Consider the following 19,606-nt stretch of genomic DNA (forward strand, 5'->3'; position numbering starts at 1 on the left):
TAGGAAATGAAATGAATGTAGAGGCAGGTGTGGAGTTACGTGCCCCCCCCCTCTGCCCCCCTCTGCCCCCGGGGGTCCTGGCAGTCTTTGTTCCTCTGTACTTATGGAACATCTGACGCTTTGTCGCCTCAGATAAAGACGCCATTATCATAACAAATCACATGGAGTAGGAGGAGGGAAGGGTTAACATATTTCCTTTATTATGGGGCAGAAACCCGCAGGATGGGGGCGACTTATGGCGGATTCTGGACGTTCAGCGCTGGACACGACCTCTAAAAATACTCAATACAATCTTCTTTCTTCTTCTCCAGTAGGAAGCCACACAGAGACGGCTTCATCCCGGTGTGAGGCAGCGGCTCGTAGATTTTCAGGTGAGCGAACTGACCCCCTCCGAGACCCACCTGAGGGGACACAGAGGGACAGGTGACAGGAGGGGACACAGAGGGACAGGTGACAGGAGGGGACACAGAGGGACAGGTGACAGGAGGAGACACAGAGGGACAGGTGACAGGAGGAGACACAGAGGGACAGGTGACAGGAGGGGACACAGAGGGACAGGTGACAGGGGGAGACACAGAGGGACAGGTGACAGGAGGAGACACAGAGGGACAGGTGACAGGAGGAGACACAGAGGGACAGGTGACAGGAGGAGACACAGAGGGACAGGTGACAGGAGGGGACACAGAGGGACAGGTGACAGGAGGGGACACAGAGGGACAGGTGACAGGAGGAGACACAGAGGGACAGGTGACAGGAGGAGACACAGAGGGACAGGTGACAGGAGGGGACACAGAGGGACAGGTGACAGGGGGAGACACAGAGGGACAGGTGACAGGAGGAGACACAGAGGGACAGGTGACAGGAGGAGACACAGAGGGACAGGTGACAGGAGGGGACACAGAGGGACAGGTGACAGGAGGGGACACAGAGGGACAGGTGACAGGAGGAGACACAGAGGGACAGGTGACAGGAGGAGACACAGAGGGACAGGTGACAGGAGGGGACACAGAGGGACAGGTGACAGGAGGGGACACAGAGGGACAGGTGACAGGAGGGGACACAGAGGTACAGGTGACAGGAGGGGACACAGAGGGACAGGTGACAGGAGGAGACACAGAGGGACAGGTGACAGGAGGAGACACAGAGGGACAGGTGACAGGAGGGGACACAGAGGGACAGGTGACAGGGGGAGACACAGAGGGACAGGTGACAGGAGGGGACACAGAGGGACAGGTGACAGGAGGAGACACAGAAGGGACAGGTGACAGGAGGAGACACAGAGGGACAGGTGACAGGAGGGGACACAGAGGGACAGGTGACAGGGGGGACACAGAGGGACAGGTGACAGGAGGAGACACAGAGGGACAGGTGACAGGAGGAGACACAGAGGGACAGGTGACAGGAGGGGACACAGAGGGACAGGTGACAGGAGGGGACACAGAGGGACAGGTGACAGGAGGAGACACAGAGGGACAGGTGACAGGAGGAGACACAGAGGGACAGGTGACAGGAGGGGACACAGAGGGACAGGTGACAGGAGGGGACACAGAGGGACAGGTGACAGGAGGGGACACAGAGGGACAGGTGACAGGAGGAGACACAGAGGGACAGGTGACAGGAGGGGACACAGAGGGACAGGTGACAGGAGGGGACACAGAGGGACAGGTGACAGGAGGAGACACAGAGGGACAGGTGACAGGAGGAGACACAGAGGGACAGGTGACAGGAGGAGACACAGAGGGACAGGTGACAGGAGGGGACACAGAGGGACAGGTGACAGGAGGAGACACAGAGGGACAGGTGACAGGAGGAGACACAGAGGGACAGGTGACAGGAGGGGACACAGAGGGACAGGTGACAGGAGGAGACACAGAGGGACAGGTGACAGGAGGAGACACAGAGGGACAGGTGACAGGAGGGGACACAGAGGGACAGGTGACAGGAGGAGACACAGAGGGACAGGTGACAGGAGGGGACACAGAGGGACAGGTGACAGGAGGGGACACAGAGGGACAGGTGACAGGAGGGGACACAGAGGGACAGGTGACAGGAGGGGACACAGAGGGACAGGTGACAGGAGGAGACACAGAGGGACAGGTGACAGGAGGGGACACAGAGGGACAGGTGACAGGAGGGGACACAGAGGGACAGGTGACAGGAGGAGACACAGAGGGACAGGTGACAGGAGGGGACACAGAGGGACAGGTGACAGGAGGGGACACAGAGGGACAGGTGACAGGAGGAGACACAGAGGGACAGGTGACAGGAGGGGACACAGAGGGACAGGTGACAGGAGGGGACACAGAGGGACAGGTGACAGGAGGGGACACAGAGGGACAGGTGACAGGAGGGGACACAGAGGGACAGGTGACAGGAGGGGACACAGAGGGACAGGTGACAGGAGGAGACACAGAGGGACAGGTGACAGGAGAGGACACAGAGGGACAGGTGACAGGAGGAGACACAGAGGGACAGGTGACAGGAGTGGACACAGAGGGACAGGTGACAGGAGGGGAGACAGAGGGACAGGTGACAGGAGGGGACACAGAGGGACAGGTGACAGGAGGAGACACAGAGGGACAGGTGACAGGAGGAGACACAGAGGGACAGGTGACAGGAGGGGACACAGAGGGACAGGTGACAGGAGGGGACACAGAGGGACAGGTGACAGGAGGAGACACAGAGGGACAGGTGACAGGAGGGGACACAGAGGGACAGGTGACAGGAGGAGACACAGAGGGACAGGTGACAGGAGGAGACACAGAGGGACAGGTGACAGGAGGAGACACAGAGGGACAGGTGACAGGAGGGGACACAGAGGGACAGGTGACAGGAGGGGACACAGAGGGACAGGTGACAGGAGGGGACACAGAGGGACAGGTGACAGGAGGAGACACAGAGGGACAGGTGACAGGAGGAGACACAGAGGGACAGGTGACAGGAGGAGACACAGAGGGACAGGTGACAGGAGGGGACACAGAGGGACAGGTGACAGGAGGAGACATAGAGGGACAGGTGACAGGAGGAGACACAGAGGGACAGGTGACAGGACAGGAGGGGACACAGAGGGACAGGTGACAGGAGGAGACACAGAGGGACAGGTGACAGGAGGAGACACAGAGGGACAGGTGACAGGAGGAGACACAGAGGGACAGGTGACAGGAGGGGACACAGAGGGACAGGTGACAGGAGGGGACACAGAGAGACAGGTGACAGGAGGGGAAACAGAGGGACAGGTGACAGGAGGAGACACAGAGGGACAGGTGACAGGAGGGGACACAGAGGGACAGGTGACAGGAGGAGACACAGAGGGACAGGTGACAGGAGGAGACACAGAGGGACAGGTGACAGGACAGGAGGGGACACAGAGGGACAGGTGACAGGAGGGGGCACAGAGGGACAGGTGACAGGAGGGGACACAGAGAGACAGGTGACAGGAGGAGACACAGAGGGACAGGTGACAGGAGGGGACACAGAGGGACAGGTGACAGGAGGAGACACAGAGGGACAGGTGACAGGAGGGGACACAGAGAGACAGGTGACAGGAGGGGACACAGAGGGACAGGTGACAGGAGGGGACACAGAGGGACAGGTGACAGGAGGGGACACAGAGGAACAGGTGACAGGAGGAGACACAGAGGGACAGGTGACAGGAGGGGACACAGAGGGACAGGTGACAGGAGGAGACACAGAGGGACAGGTGACAGGAGGAGACACAGGGACAGGTGGGGACACAGAGGGACAGGTGACAGGAGGGGACACAGAGGGACAGGTGACAGGAGGAGACACAGAGGGACAGGTGACAGGAGGGGACACAGAGGGACAGGTGACAGGAGGGGACACAGAGGGACAGGTGACAGGAGGGGACACAGAGGGACAGGTGACAGGAGGGGACACAGAGGGACAGGTGACAGGAGGGGACACAGAGGGACAGGTGACAGGAGGAGACACAGAGGGACAGGTGACAGGAGGGGACACAGAGGGACAGGTGACAGGAGGGGACACAGAGGGACAGGTGACAGATGGGGACACAGAGGGACAGGTGCCAGGAGGGGACACAGAGGGACAGGTGACAGGAGGGGACACAGAGGGACAGGTGACAGGAGGAGACACAGAGGGACAGGTGACAGGAGGAGACACAGAGGGACAGGTGACAGGAGGGGACACAGAGGGACAGGTGACAGGAGGAGACACAGAGGGACAGGTGACAGGAGGGGACACAGGGGGACAGGTGACAGGAGGAGACACAGAGGGACAGGTGACAGGAGGGGACACAGAGGGACAGGTGACAGGAGGAGACACAGAGGGACAGGTGACAGGAGGAGACACAGGGACAGGTGGGGACACAGAGGGACAGGTGACAGGAGGGGACACAGAGGGACAGGTGACAGGAGGAGACACAGAGGGACAGGTGACAGGAGGGGACACAGAGGGACAGGTGACAGGAGGGGACACAGAGGGACAGGTGGGGACACAGAGGGACAGGTGACAGGAGGGGACACAGAGGGACAGGTGACAGGAGGGGACACAGAGGGACAGGTGACAGGAGGAGACACAGAGGGACAGGTGACAGGAGGAGACACAGAAGGACAGGTGACAGGAGGAGATACAGAGGGACAGGTGACAGGAGGGGACACAGAGGGACAGGTGACAGGAGGAGACACAGAGGGACAGGTGACAGGAGGAGACACAGAGGGACAGGTGACAGGAGGAGATACAGAGGGACAGGTGACAGGAGGGGACACAGAGGGACAGGTGACAGGAGGAGACACAGAGGGACAGGTGACAGGAGGAGACACAGAGAGACTGGTGACAGGAGGAGACACAGAGGGACAGGTGACAGGAGGAGACACAGAGGGACAGGTGACAGGAGGAGACACAGAGTGACAGGTGACAGGAGGGGAGACAGAGGGACAGGTGACAGGAGGAGACACAGAGGGACAGGTGACAGGAGGAGACACAGGGACAGGTGGGGACACAGAGGGACAGGTGACAGGAGGGGACACAGAGGGACAGGTGACAGGAGGGGACACAGAGGGACAGGTGACAGGGGGGGACACAGAGGGACAGGTGACAGGAGAGGACACAGAGGGACAGGTGACAGGAGGGGACACAGAGGGACAGGTGACAGGAGGAGACACAGAGGGACAGGTGACAGGAGGGGACACAGAGGGACAGGTGACAGGAGGGGACACAGAGGGACAGGTGACAGGAGGGGACACAGAGGGACAGGTGACAGGAGGGGACACAGAGGGACAGGTGACAGGAGGAGACACAGAGGGACAGGTGACAGGAGGGGACACAGAGGGACAGGTGACAGGAGGGGACACAGAGGGACAGGTGACAGGAGGGGACACAGAGGGACAGGTGACAGGAGGAGACACAGAGGGACAGGTGACAGGAGGGGAGACAGAGGGACAGGTGACAGGACAGGAGGGGACACAGAGGGACAGGTGACAGGAGGAGACACAGAGGGACAGGTGACAGGAGGAGACACAGAGGGACAGGTGACAGGACAGGAGGGGACATAGAGGGACAGGTGACAGGAGGGGACACAGAGGGACAGGTGACAGGAGGGGACACAGAGGGACAGGTGACAGGAGGGGACACAGAGGGACAGGTGACAGGAGGAGACACAGAGGGACAGGTGACAGGAGGAGACACAGAGAAACTGGTGACAGGAGGAGACACAGAGGGACAGGTGACAGGAGGGGACACAGAGGGACAGGTGACAGGAGGGGACACAGAGGGACAAGTGACAGGAGGGGACACAGAGGGACAGGTGACAGGAGGGGTCACAGAGGGACAGGTGACAGGAGGGGACACAGAGGGACAGGTGACAGGAGGAGACACAGAGGGACAGGTGACAGGAGGGGAGGGGACACAGAGGGACAGGTGACAGGAGGAGACACAGAGGGACAGGTGACAGGAGGAGACACAGAGGGACAGGTGACAGGAGGAGACACAGAGGCACAGGTGACAGGAGGAGACACAGAGGGACAGGTGACAGGAGGGGACACAGAGAGACAGGTGACAGGAGGAGACACAGAGGGACAGGTGACAGGAGGAGACACAGAGGGACAGGTGACAGGAGGGGAGACAGAGGGACAGGTGACAGGAGGAGACACAGAGGGACAGGTGACAGGAGGGGACACAGAGAGACAGGTGACAGGAGGGGACACAGAGAGACAGGTGACAGGAGGGGAGACAGAGGGACAGGTGACAGGAGGGGACACAGAGGGACAGGTGACAGGAGGGGACACAGAGGAACAGGTGACAGGAGGAGACACAGAGGGACAGGTGACAGGAGGAGACACAGAGAGACTGGTGACAGGAGGAGACACAGAGGGACAGGTGACAGGAGGGGACACAGAGGGACAGGTGACAGGAGGGGACACAGAGGGACAAGTGACAGGAGGGGACACAGAGGGACAGGTGACAGGAGGGGTCACAGAGGGACAGGTGACAGGAGGGGACACAGAGGGACAGGTGACAGGAGGAGACACAGAGGGACAGGTGACAGGAGGGGAGGGGACACAGAGGGACAGGTGACAGGAGGAGACACAGAGGGACAGGTGACAGGAGGAGACACAGAGGGACAGGTGACAGGAGGAGACACAGAGGCACAGGTGACAGGAGGAGACACAGAGGGACAGGTGACAGGAGGGGACACAGAGAGACAGGTGACAGGAGGAGACACAGAGGGACAGGTGACTGGAGGAGACACAGAGGGACAGGTGACAGGAGGGGAGACAGAGGGACAGGTGACAGGAGGAGACACAGAGGGACAGGTGACAGGAGGGGAGACAGAGGGACAGGTGACAGGAGGGGACACAGAGGGACAAGTGACAGGAGGGGACACAGAGGGACAGGTGACAGGAGGGGACACAGAGGGACAGGTGACAGGAGGGGACACAGAGGGACAGGTGACAGGAGGAGACAAAGAGGGACAGGTGACAGGAGGAGACACAGAGGGAAAGGTGACAGGAGGAGACACAGAGGGACGGGTGAGAGGAGGAGACACAGAGGGACAGGTGACAGGAGGAGACACAGAGGGACAGGTGACAGGAGGAGACACAGAGGGACAGGTGACAGGAGGGGACACAGAGGGACAGGTGACAGGAGGAGACACAGAGGGACAGGTGACAGGAGGGGACACAGAGGGACAGGTGACAGGAGGAGACACAGAGGGACGGGTGAGAGGAGGAGACACAGAGGGACAGGTGACAGGAGGAGACACAGAGGGACAGGTGACAGGAGGAGACACAGAGGGACAGGTGACAGGAGGGGACACAGAGGGACAGGTGACAGGGGGAGACACAGAGGGACAGGTGACAGGAGGAGACACAGAGGGACAGGTGACAGGAGGGGACACAGAGGGACAGGTGACAGGACAGGAGGGGACACAGAGGGACAGGTGACAGGAGGGGAGACAGAGGGACAGGTGACAGGAGGGGACACAGAGGGACAGGTGACAGGAGGGGACACAAAGGGACAGGTGACAGGACAGGAGGGGACACAGAGGGACAGGTGACAGGAGGGGAGACAGAGGGACAGGTGACAGGAGGGGACACAGAGGGACAGGTGACAGGAGGGGACACAGAGGGACAGGTGACAGGAGGGGACACAGAGGGACAGGTGACAGGAGGAGACACAGAGGGACAGGTGACAGGAGGAGACACAGAGGGACAGGTGACAGGAGGGGACACAGAGGGACAGGTGACAGGAGGGGAGACAGAGGGACAGGTGACAGGAGGGGACACAGAGGGACAGGTGACAGGAGGGGACACAGAGAGACAGGTGACAGGAGGGGACACAGAGGGACAGGTGACAGGAGGGGACACAGAGGGACAGGTGACAGGAGGGGACACAGAGGGACAGGTGACAGGAGGAGACACAGAGGGACAGGTGACAGGAGGAGACACAGAGGGACAGGTGACAGGAGGGGACACAGAGGGACAGGTGACAGGAGGGGACACAGAGGGACAGGTGACAGGAGGGGAGACAGAGGGACAGGTGACAGGAGGGGACACAGAGGGACAGGTGACAGGAGGAGACACAGAGGGACAGGTGACAGGAGGGGACACAGAGAGACAGGTGACAGGAGGGGACACAGAGGGACAGGTGACAGGAGGGGACACAGAGGGACAGGTGACAGGAGGGGACACAGGGGGACAGGTGACAGGAGGAGACACAGAGGGACAGGTGACAGGAGGGGACACAGAGGGACAGGTGACAGGAGGAGACACAGAGGGACAGGTGACAGGAGGGGACACAGAGGGACAGGTGACAGGAGGGGACACAGAGGGACAGGTGACAGGAGGGGACACAGGGGGACAGGTGACAGGAGGAGACACAGAGGGACAGGTGACAGGAGGGGACACAGAGGGACAGGTGACAGGAGGGGACACAGAGGGACAGGTGACAGGACAGGAGGGGACACAGAGGGACAGGTGACAGGAGGGGACACAGAGGGACAGGTGACAGGAGGGGACACAGAGGGACAGGTGACAGGACAGGAGGGGACACAGAGGGACAGGTGACAGGAGGGGACACAGAGGGACAGGTGACAGGAGGGGACACAGAGGGACAGGTGACAGGGGGAGACACAGAGGGACAGGTGACAGGAGGAGACACAGAGGGACGGGTGAGAGGAGGAGACACAGAGGGACAGGTGACAGGAGGAGACACAGAGGGACAGGTGACAGGAGGGGACACAGAGGGACAGGTGACAGGGGGAGACACAGAGGGACAGGTGACAGGAGGAGACACAGAGGGACAGGTGACAGGAGGGGACACAGAGGGACAGGTGACAGGACAGGAGGGGAGACAGAGGGACAGGTGACAGGAGGGGACACAGAGGGACAGGTGACAGGAGGGGACACAGAGGGACAGGTGACAGGAGTAGACACAGAGGGACAGGTGACAGGAGTAGACACAGAGGGACAGGTGACAGGAGTAGACACAGAGGGACAGGTGACAGGAGGGGACACAGAGGGACAGGTGACAGGAGGAGACACAGAGGGACAGGTGACAGGAGGAGACACAGAGGGACAGGTGACAGGAGGGGACACAGAGGGACAGGTGACAGGAGGAGACACAGAGGGACAGGTGACAGGAGGAGACACAGAGGGACAGGTGACAGGAGGGGACACAGAGAGACAGGTGACAGGAGGGGACACAGAGGGACAGGTGACAGGAGGGGACACAGGGGGACAGGTGACAGGAGGAGACACAGAGGGACAGGTGACAGGAGGGGACACAGAGGGACAGGTGACAGGAGGAGACACAGAGGGACAGGTGACAGGACAGGAGGAGACACAGAGGGACAGGTGACAGGAGGAGACACAGAGGGACAGGTGACAGGAGGGGACACAGAGGGACAGGTGACAGGAGGAGACACAGGGACAGGTGGGGACACAGAGGGACAGGTGACAGGAGGGGACACAGAGGGACAGGTGACAGGAGGAGACACAGAGGGACAGGTGACAGGAGGGGACACAGAGGGACAGGTGACAGGAGGGGACACAGAGGGACAGGTGGGGACACAGAGGGACAGGTGACAGGAGGGGACACAGAGGGACAGGTGACAGGAGGAGACACAGAGGGACAGGTGACAGGAGGGGACACAGAGGGACAGGTGACAGGAGGAGACACAGAGGGACAGGTGACAGGAGGAGACACAGAGGGACAGGTGACAGGAGGGGACACAGAGGGACAGGTGACAGGAGGAGACACAGAGGGACAGGTGACAGGAGGAGACACAGATAGACTGGTGACAGGAGGAGACACAGAGGGACAGGTGACAGGAGGGGAGACAGAGGGACAGGTGACAGGAGGAGACACAGAGGGACAGGTGACAGGAGGGGACACAGAGGGACAGGTGACAGGAGGGGACACAGAGGGACAGGTGACAGGAGGAGACACAGGGACAGGTGGGGACACAGAGGGACAGGTGACAGGAGGGGACACAGAGGGACAGGTGACAGGAGGGGACACAGAGGGACAGGTGACAGGAGGGGACACAGAGGGACAGGTGACAGGAGGTGACACAGAGGGACAGGTGACAGGAGGAGACACAGAGGGACAGGTGACAGGAGGAGACACAGAGGGACAGGTGACAGGAGGGGACACAGAGAGACAGGTGACAGGAGGGGACACAGAGGGACAGGTGACAGGAGGAGACACAGAGGGACAGGTGACAGGAGGGGAGACAGAGGGACAGGTGACAGGAGGGGACACAGAGGGACAGGTGACAGGAGGGGACACAGAGGGACAGGTGACAGGAGGGGACACAGAGGGACAGGTGACAGGAGGAGACACAGAGGGACAGGTGACAGGAGGAGACACAGAGGGACAGGTGACAGGAGGGGACACAGAGAGACAGGTGACAGGAGGAGACACAGAGGGACGGGTGACAGGAGGAGACACAGAGGGACAGGTGACAGGAGGGGAGACAGAGGGACAGGTGACAGGAGGGGACACAGAGGGACAGGTGACAGGAGGGGACACAGAGGGACAGGTGACAGGAGGGGACACAGAGGGACAGGTGACAGGAGGAGACACAGAGGGACAGGTGACAGGAGGGGACACAGAGGGACAGGTGACAGGAGGGGACACAGAGGGACAGGTGACAGGAGGGGACACAGAGGGACAGGTGACAGGAGGGGAGACAGAGGGACAGGTGACAGGAGGAGACACAGAGGGACAGGTGACAGGAGGGGGGGGGCTGTATATGTGATATGGGGTTATTACACAGCGCCCCCTAGTGGTCACTGATCCTTCCACCCCCTTCATCACTGTATTGGACAGAACAGTCCTCTATCTCCAGCTTCTAGGCCCAGATACCGGCGCTGGAGGTCACTTACCTTCACAAAATAGTTGGTTCCATTAATATACTGTGTCTTGTAGGAGACGGCCACAAAGGTTTCAGCGTTGACCCCAGAATTCTCCAGGAACTCGGCTTTTATCTAACAACAAAGTGAAGACAGAAAAAATACATGGAATGAAAAAAACTGAATAAAAATATAGAATTTTTTGTATAAATAGTTTGGATGAATCTGGGATTGTTACTGGAGCCGGGCAGGACCCCCAGGTGATATCCGTGGTACATAGATGGGAGATGCAGGACACCCGTATGTGGGGGCAGGATGGTGGCAGCATAACCCAACATTGAGGCTGGACCATAAATAGTTAATCCTGCCAATCCCTTTAAATATTCCCCATCAAGTATTGGAGGTTCTGTGCCGCTCCAGGGTCTTTACCCTGTGATTATGATCGTGACGATTACAGGTACTGCATCAGGTCCAGGACTACAACTCTCATCCTGCACATATTAGTACTAACCACTTCATCCTGCATGTGTGATCCCTCCACAGAATGACTGAATGAGCGGCAGCGCACACTACTACCACCTACTACTACTACCACCACCTACTACTACTACCACCACCTACTACTACTACTACTACCACCTACTACTACCACCTACTACTACCACCTACTACTACTACTACTACTACCACCTACTACTACCACCTACTACCACCACCTACTACTACTACCACCACCTACTACTACTACCACCTACTGCTACTACCACCTACTACTACTACCACCTACTACTACTACCACCTACTACCACCACCTACTACTACTACCACCTACTACTACTACCACCTTCTACCACCACCTACTACTACTACCACCTACTACTACTACCACCTACTACCACCACCTACTACTACTACCACCTACTACTACTACCACCTACTACCACCACCTACTACTACTACCACCTACTACTACTACCACCTACTACCACCACCTACTACTACTACCACCATCTACTACTACTACTACCACCACCTACTACTACTACTACCACCTACTACTTCTACTACCACCACCTACTACTACTACCACCTACTACCACCACCTACTACTACTACCACCACCAACTACTACTACTACCACCACCTACTACTACTACCACCTACTACTCCTACTACTACTACTACCACCTACTACTACCACCACCTACTACTACCACCTACTACTACTACCACCACCTACTACTACTACCACCTACTACCACCTACTACTACTACCACCTACTACTACTACCACCTACTACCACCACCTACTACTACTACCACCACCTACTACTACCACCTACTACTACTACCACCACCTACTACTACCACCTACTACTACTACCACCTACTACCACCACCTACTACTACTACCACCACCTACTACTACCACCTACTACTACTACCACCTACTACCACCACCTACTACTACTACCACCTACTACCACCTACTACTACTACCACCTACTACTACCACCTACTACCACCACCTACTACTACCACCTACTACTACTACTACTACTACCACCTACTACTACCACCTACTACTACCACCTACTACTACTACTACTACCACCTACTACTACCACCTACTACCACCACCTACTACTACTACCACCACCTACTACTACTACCACCTACTACTACTACCACCTACTACTACTACCACCTACTACTACTACCACCTACTACCACCACCTACTACTACTACCACCTACTACTACTACCACCTTCTACCACCACCTACTACTACTACCACCTACTACTACTACCACCTACTACCACCACCTACTACTACTACCACCTACTACTACTACCACCTACTACCACCACCTACTACTACTACCACCTACTACTACTACCACCTACTACCACCACCTACTACTACTACCACCATCTACTACTACTACTACCACCACCTACTACTACTACTACCACCTACTACTTCTACTACCACCACCTACTACTACTACCACCTACTACCACCACCTACTACTACTACCACCACCAACTACTACTACTACCACCACCTACTACTACTACCACCTACTACTCCTACTACTACTACTACCACCTACTACTACCACCACCTACTACTACCACCTACTACTACTACCACCACCTACTACTACTACCACCTACTACCACCTACTACTACTACCACCTACTACTACTACCACCTACTACCACCACCTACTACTACTACCACCACCTACTACTACCACCTACTACTACTACCACCACCTACTACTACCACCTACTACTACTACCACCTACTACCACCACCTACTACTACTACCACCACCTACTACTACCACCTACTACTACTACCACCTACTACCACCACCTACTACTACTACCACCTACTACCACCTACTACTACTACCACCTACTACTACCACCTACTACCACCACCTACTACTACTACCACCTACTACCACCACCTACTACTACTACCACCTACTACTACTACCACCTACTACTACCACCTACTACCACCACCTACTACTACTACCACCTACTACTACTACCACCTACTACCACCACCTACTACTACTACCACCATCTACTACTACTACTACTACCACCACCTACTACTACTACTACCACCTACTACTTCTACTACCACCACCTACTACTACTACCACCTACTACCACCACCTACTACTACTACCACCACCAACTACTACCACCACCTACTACTACCACCTACTACTTCTACTACCACCACCTACTACTACCACCACCTACTACTACTACCACCATCTACTACTACTACTACCACCATCTACTACTACTACTACCACCACCTACTACTACTACTACTACTACCACCTACTACTACTACTACCACCTACTACTACTACCACCTACTACCACCACCTACTACTACTACCACCACCAACTACTACTACTACCACCACCTACTACTACTACCACCACCTACTACTTCTACTACCACCACCTACTACTAATACTACCACCACCTACTACCACCTACTACTACTACCACCACCTACTACTTCTACTACCACCTACTACTACTACCACCTACTACCACCACCTACTACTACTACCACCAACAACTACTACTACTACCACCACCTACTACTTCTACTACCACCACCTACTACTAATACTACCACCTACTACTACCACCTACTACTACTACCACCACCTACTACTACTACCACCACCTACTACTACTACTACTACCACCTACTACTACTACTACCACCTACTACTACTACTAAACTGGTCTGTTTCCATGCAGTATAAGGTACTACTACCACCTACTACTACCCCCTACTACTACCACTACTACCACCTACTACTACTACTACCACCACCACCACCACCACCTACTACTACTACTACCACCTACTACTACTACTACCACTACTAAACTGGTCCGTTTCCATGCAGTATAAGGTACTACTACCACCTACTACTACTACTACTACCCCCTACTACTACCACTACTACCACCTACTACTACTACCACCACCACCACCTACTACTACTACTACCACCTACTACTACTACTACCACCACTAGTATCACCTACTCCTACTACTACCACCACCTACTACTACCCCCTACTACTACCACCTACTACTACTACTACCACCACCACCTACTACTACTACTACCACCTACTACTACTACTAAACTGGTCCGTTTCCATGCAGTATAAGGTACTACTACCACCTACTACTACCCCCTACTACTACCACCACCACCACCTACTACTACTACTACCACCTACTACTACTACTACCCCCTACTACTACTACCACCTACTACTACTACTACTACCACCACCTACTACTACTACTACCCCTACTACTACCACCACCTACTACTACTACTACTACCACCACCACCTACTACTACTACCCCCTACTACTACCACCTACTACTACTACTACCACCACCTACTACTACCACCACCTACTACTACCACCACCTACTACTACTACCACCTACTACTACCACCACCTACTACTACCACCACCTACTACTACCACCTACTACTACTACTACCACCACCACCTACTACTACTACTACTACTACTAACACCTACTACTACTACTACCACCACTAGTATCACCTTCTACTACTACTACTACCACCACCTACTACTACTACTACCACCACCTACTACTACTACTACAACTACGACACTGGTCCGTTTCCATGCAATATAAGGTACTACTACTACCCCCTACTACTACCACTACTACCACCTACTACTACTACTACCCCCTACTACTACTACCACCTACTACTACTACCACCTACTACTACTACTACTACCACCACCTACTACTACTACTACCCCCTACTACTACCACCACCTACTACTACCACCTACTACTACTACTACCACCACCACCTACTACTACTACTACTACTAACACCTACTACTACTACTACCACCTACTACTACTACTACCACCACTAGTATCACCTTCTACTACTACTACTACCACCACCTACTACTACTACTACCACCACCTACTACTACTACTACAACTACGAAACTGGTCCGTTTCCATGCAATATAAGGTACTACTACTACCCCCTACTACTACCACTACTACCACCTCCTACTACTACTACCCCCTACTACTACTACCCCCTACTACTACCACTACTACCACCTACTACTACTACTACTAATACCACCTACCACTACCACCTACTACTACTACTACCACCACCTACTACTACTACTACTACTACTACTACCACCTACTACTACTACTACCACCACCACCTACTACTACTACCACCACCTACTACTACCACCTACTACCACCACCTACTACTACTACCACCTACTACTACTACCACCTACTACCACCACCTACTACTACTACCACCATCTACTACTACTACTACTACCACCACCTACTACTACTACTACCACCTACTACTTCTACTACCACCACCTACTACTACTACCACCTACTACCACCACCTACTACTACTACCACCACCAACTACTACCACCACCTACTACTACCACCTACTACTTCTACTACCACCACCTACTACTACCACCACCTACTACTACTACCACCATCTACTACTACTACTACCACCATCTACTACTACTACTACCACCACCTACTACTACTACTACTACTACCACCTACTACTACTACTACCACCTACTACTACTACCACCTACTACCACCACCTACTACTACTACCACCACCAACTACTACTACTACCACCACCTACTACTACTACCACCACCTACTACTTCTACTACCACCACCTACTACTAATACTACCACCACCTACTACCACCTACTACTACTACCACCACCTACTACTTCTACTACCACCTACTACTACTACCACCTACTACCACCACCTACTACTACTACCACCAACAACTACTACTACTACCACCACCTACTACTTCTACTACCACCACCTACTACTAATACTACCACCTACTACTACCACCTACTACTACTACCACCACCTACTACTACTACCACCACCTACTACTACTACTACTACCACCTACTACTACTACTACCACCTACTACTACTACTAAACTGGTCTGTTTCCATGCAGTATAAGGTACTACTACCACCTACTACTACCCCCTACTACTACCACTACTACCACCTACTACTACTACTACCACCACCACCACCACCACCTACTACTACTACTACCACCTACTACTACTACTACCACTACTAAACTGGTCCGTTTCCATGCAGTATAAGGTACTACTACCACCTACTACTACTACTACTACCCCCTACTACTACCACTACTACCACCTACTACTACTACCACCACCACCACCTACTACTACTACTACCACCTACTACTACTACTACCACCACTAGTATCACCTACTCCTACTACTACCACCACCTACTACTACCCCCTACTACTACCACCTACTACTACTACTACCACCACCACCTACTACTACTACTACCACCTACTACTACTACTAAACTGGTCCGTTTCCATGCAGTATAAGGTACTACTACCACCTACTACTACCCCCTACTACTACCACCACCACCACCTACTACTACTACTACCACCTACTACTACTACTACCCCCTACTACTACTACCACCTACTACTACTACTACTACCACCACCTACTACTACTACTACCCCTACTACTACCACCACCTACTACTACTACTACTACCACCACCACCTACTACTACTACCCCCTACTACTACCACCTACTACTACTACTACCACCACCTACTACTACCACCACCTACTACTACCACCACCTACTACTACTACCACCTACTACTACCACCACCTACTACTACCACCACCTACTACTACCACCTACTACTACTACTACCACCACCACCTACTACTACTACTACTACTACTAACACCTACTACTACTACTACCACCACTAGTATCACCTTCTACTACTACTACTACCACCACCTACTACTACTACTACCACCACCTACTACTACTACTACAACTACGACACTGGTCCGTTTCCATGCAATATAAGGTACTACTACTACCCCCTACTACTACCACTACTACCACCTACTACTACTACTACCCCCTACTACTACTACCACCTACTACTACTACCACCTACTACTACTACTACTACCACCACCTACTACTACTACTACCCCCTACTACTACCACCACCTACTACTACCACCTACTACTACTACTACCACCACCACCTACTACTACTACTACTACTAACACCTACTACTACTACTACCACCTACTACTACTACTACCACCACTAGTATCACCTTCTACTACTACTACTACCACCACCTACTACTACTACTACCACCACCTACTACTACTACTACAACTACGAAACTGGTCCGTTTCCATGCAATATAAGGTACTACTACTACCCCCTACTACTACCACTACTACCACCTCCTACTACTACTACCCCCTACTACTACTACCCCCTACTACTACCACTACTACCACCTACTACTACTACTACTAATACCACCTACCACTACCACCTACTACTACTACTACCACCACCTACTACTACTACTACTACTACTACTACCACCTACTACTACTACTACCACCACCACCTACTACTACAACCACCACCTACTACTACTACTACCACCACCTACTACTACTACTACTACCACCTACTACTACTACCACCTTCTACTACTACTACTACTACCACCTACTACTACTACTACTAGTACCACCACCACCTACTACTACCACCTACTACTACCACCACCACCACCTACTACTACTACTACCATCTACTACTACTACTACTACCACTACCACCTACTACTACTACTACCACCTACTACTACTACTACTACCACCTACTACTACTACTACCACTACTATCACCTACTACTACTACTACTAGTACCACCACCACCTACTACTACCACCACCTACTACTACCACCTACTATTACTACTACTACTACTACTACCACCTACTACTACTACTACCACCTACTACTACTTCTACTACCACCACCTACTACTACTACCACCTACTACTACTACTACTACCACCTACTACTACTACCACCTACTACTACTACTACCACCTACTACTACCACCTACTACCACCACCTACTACTACTACTACCACCACCTACTACTACTACTACCTATTTTTGTGTACGGTTCCGGTCCGTTTCCATGCAGTATAAGGTTATTTTACACAATGATACAAGAGGAGATCGACAATCCCCAAACTCTGGAAGGTGACACTTACCTGACCACTTACCTGACTCCTCCAGGACAAGATGGAGAAGATACAATGTAACATTCAGGATGTAACATAAAGAGGAAGTCACTAACCGAGTCCACAAGATCCTGGACTTCCTGATCAGCCGCCTGTTCTGCTCCTACACGTCCTGGAAGCGCCATGGTGAGTGCAAGCTCTGTGGTCTACACCTAAGTATCATCCACATCTGCTTGTATATCCATGGACTGCACCACTTATGGAGGGGCAGGGGTGTTCTCCGATCTCTCCCATCACATATTCCTTTCATACAAATCCCCACCCCAGGACATTGGTATGATCCAGGACAGTGATGGCTAACCTATGGCACTGGTGCCAGAGGTGGCACTCGGAGCCCTTTCTGTGGGCACTCGGCCATCACCAGAGAGAACTCCAGGTATCTTCCTGCAGTCCCAGACAGCCCAGGACTTGCTGTGCACAGAGATATTTTACAGTGACAGCTCTACCTGGGACTATTTTCTGCTTTATTGGTGCCTCAGGTGCTGATATCAATGAAAACTGTGACAGAGCAGGAAGTATAAATCACACATTACATTTCTGTGCTGGCACTGTGCGATAAATAAGTGGGTCTATGTTGTAGTTTGGGCACTCGGTCTCTAAAAGGTTCTCCATCACTGCTCTAGGATGTAGCTGACACCAGAGAGAGTGCGCTTGTGTTACAGGCAGTGATATATACATCAGGCTTCCTGCACACAACCAGAAAATACGGACGCGTCGTAGCCGTGTTTCTACAGCCGGAACGCGTTGCGGTTGAACCTGATGGACGTTTGTAGAAACCATGAAAATATGTAACGTCCTCATTTACTGAACTTCACAGTCCTGTGCGGGGACCGCCGGACGCAGGAGGTGGAGCTACTCCTCCCCGTGTCCCAGGCCGTGGTCACCGGCGCATGAGCCCCTCCACAGATGAGACCCTTCCTTACACA

General features: G+C 54.1%; 1 protein-coding gene and 1 long non-coding RNA gene across 3 annotated transcripts in view; one reads left to right on the top strand and one right to left on the bottom strand.

Annotated features, from left to right (window-relative positions):
- LOC140116835 (uncharacterized) overlaps window positions 1–11,020 on the top strand; it is a 55,953-nt gene extending 44,933 nt beyond the window's left edge. For both annotated transcript variants that reach the window (XR_011852986.1, XR_011852987.1), the window contains exons 2-3: window positions 312–371; window positions 10,912–11,020. This is a non-coding gene — a long non-coding RNA (uncharacterized lncRNA). The remainder of the gene's footprint in view (window positions 1–311; window positions 372–10,911) is intronic.
- Window positions 191–19,092, bottom strand: LOC140116834 (cystatin-A2-like). Its single transcript, XM_072133270.1, has 3 exons — window positions 18,737–19,092; window positions 10,869–10,970; window positions 191–401 (listed from the first exon to the last, which is right to left on the bottom strand). Exons 1-3 carry the CDS (start codon window positions 18,803–18,805, stop codon window positions 273–275), a joined length of 300 nt encoding a protein of 99 aa, XP_071989371.1. The 5' UTR covers window positions 18,806–19,092; the 3' UTR covers window positions 191–272.
- Between the last annotated feature and the right edge of the window lie 514 nt (window positions 19,093–19,606).

This window comes from Engystomops pustulosus, chromosome 2 (assembly GCF_040894005.1).
Source record: "Engystomops pustulosus chromosome 2, aEngPut4.maternal, whole genome shotgun sequence".
Taxonomy (NCBI): Eukaryota; Metazoa; Chordata; class Amphibia; order Anura; family Leptodactylidae; genus Engystomops; species Engystomops pustulosus.

What these genes read in the sequence shown, in the direction of transcription:
- LOC140116834 (XM_072133270.1), bottom strand. Translation starts at nt 18,805, where the DNA reads ATGGCGCTTCCAGGACGTGTAGGAGCAGAACAGGCGGCTGATCAGGAA. An exon ending in TCCAGGATCTTGTGGACTCG is followed by an intron (nt 10,971 to 18,736) that starts GTTAGTGACTTC and finishes CTTTGTTGTTAG; the next exon opens with ATAAAAGCCGAGTTCCTGGA. An exon ending in GAACCAACTATTTTGTGAAG is followed by an intron (nt 402 to 10,868) that starts GTAAGTGACCTC and finishes GTGTCCCCTCAG; the next exon opens with GTGGGTCTCGGAGGGGGTCA.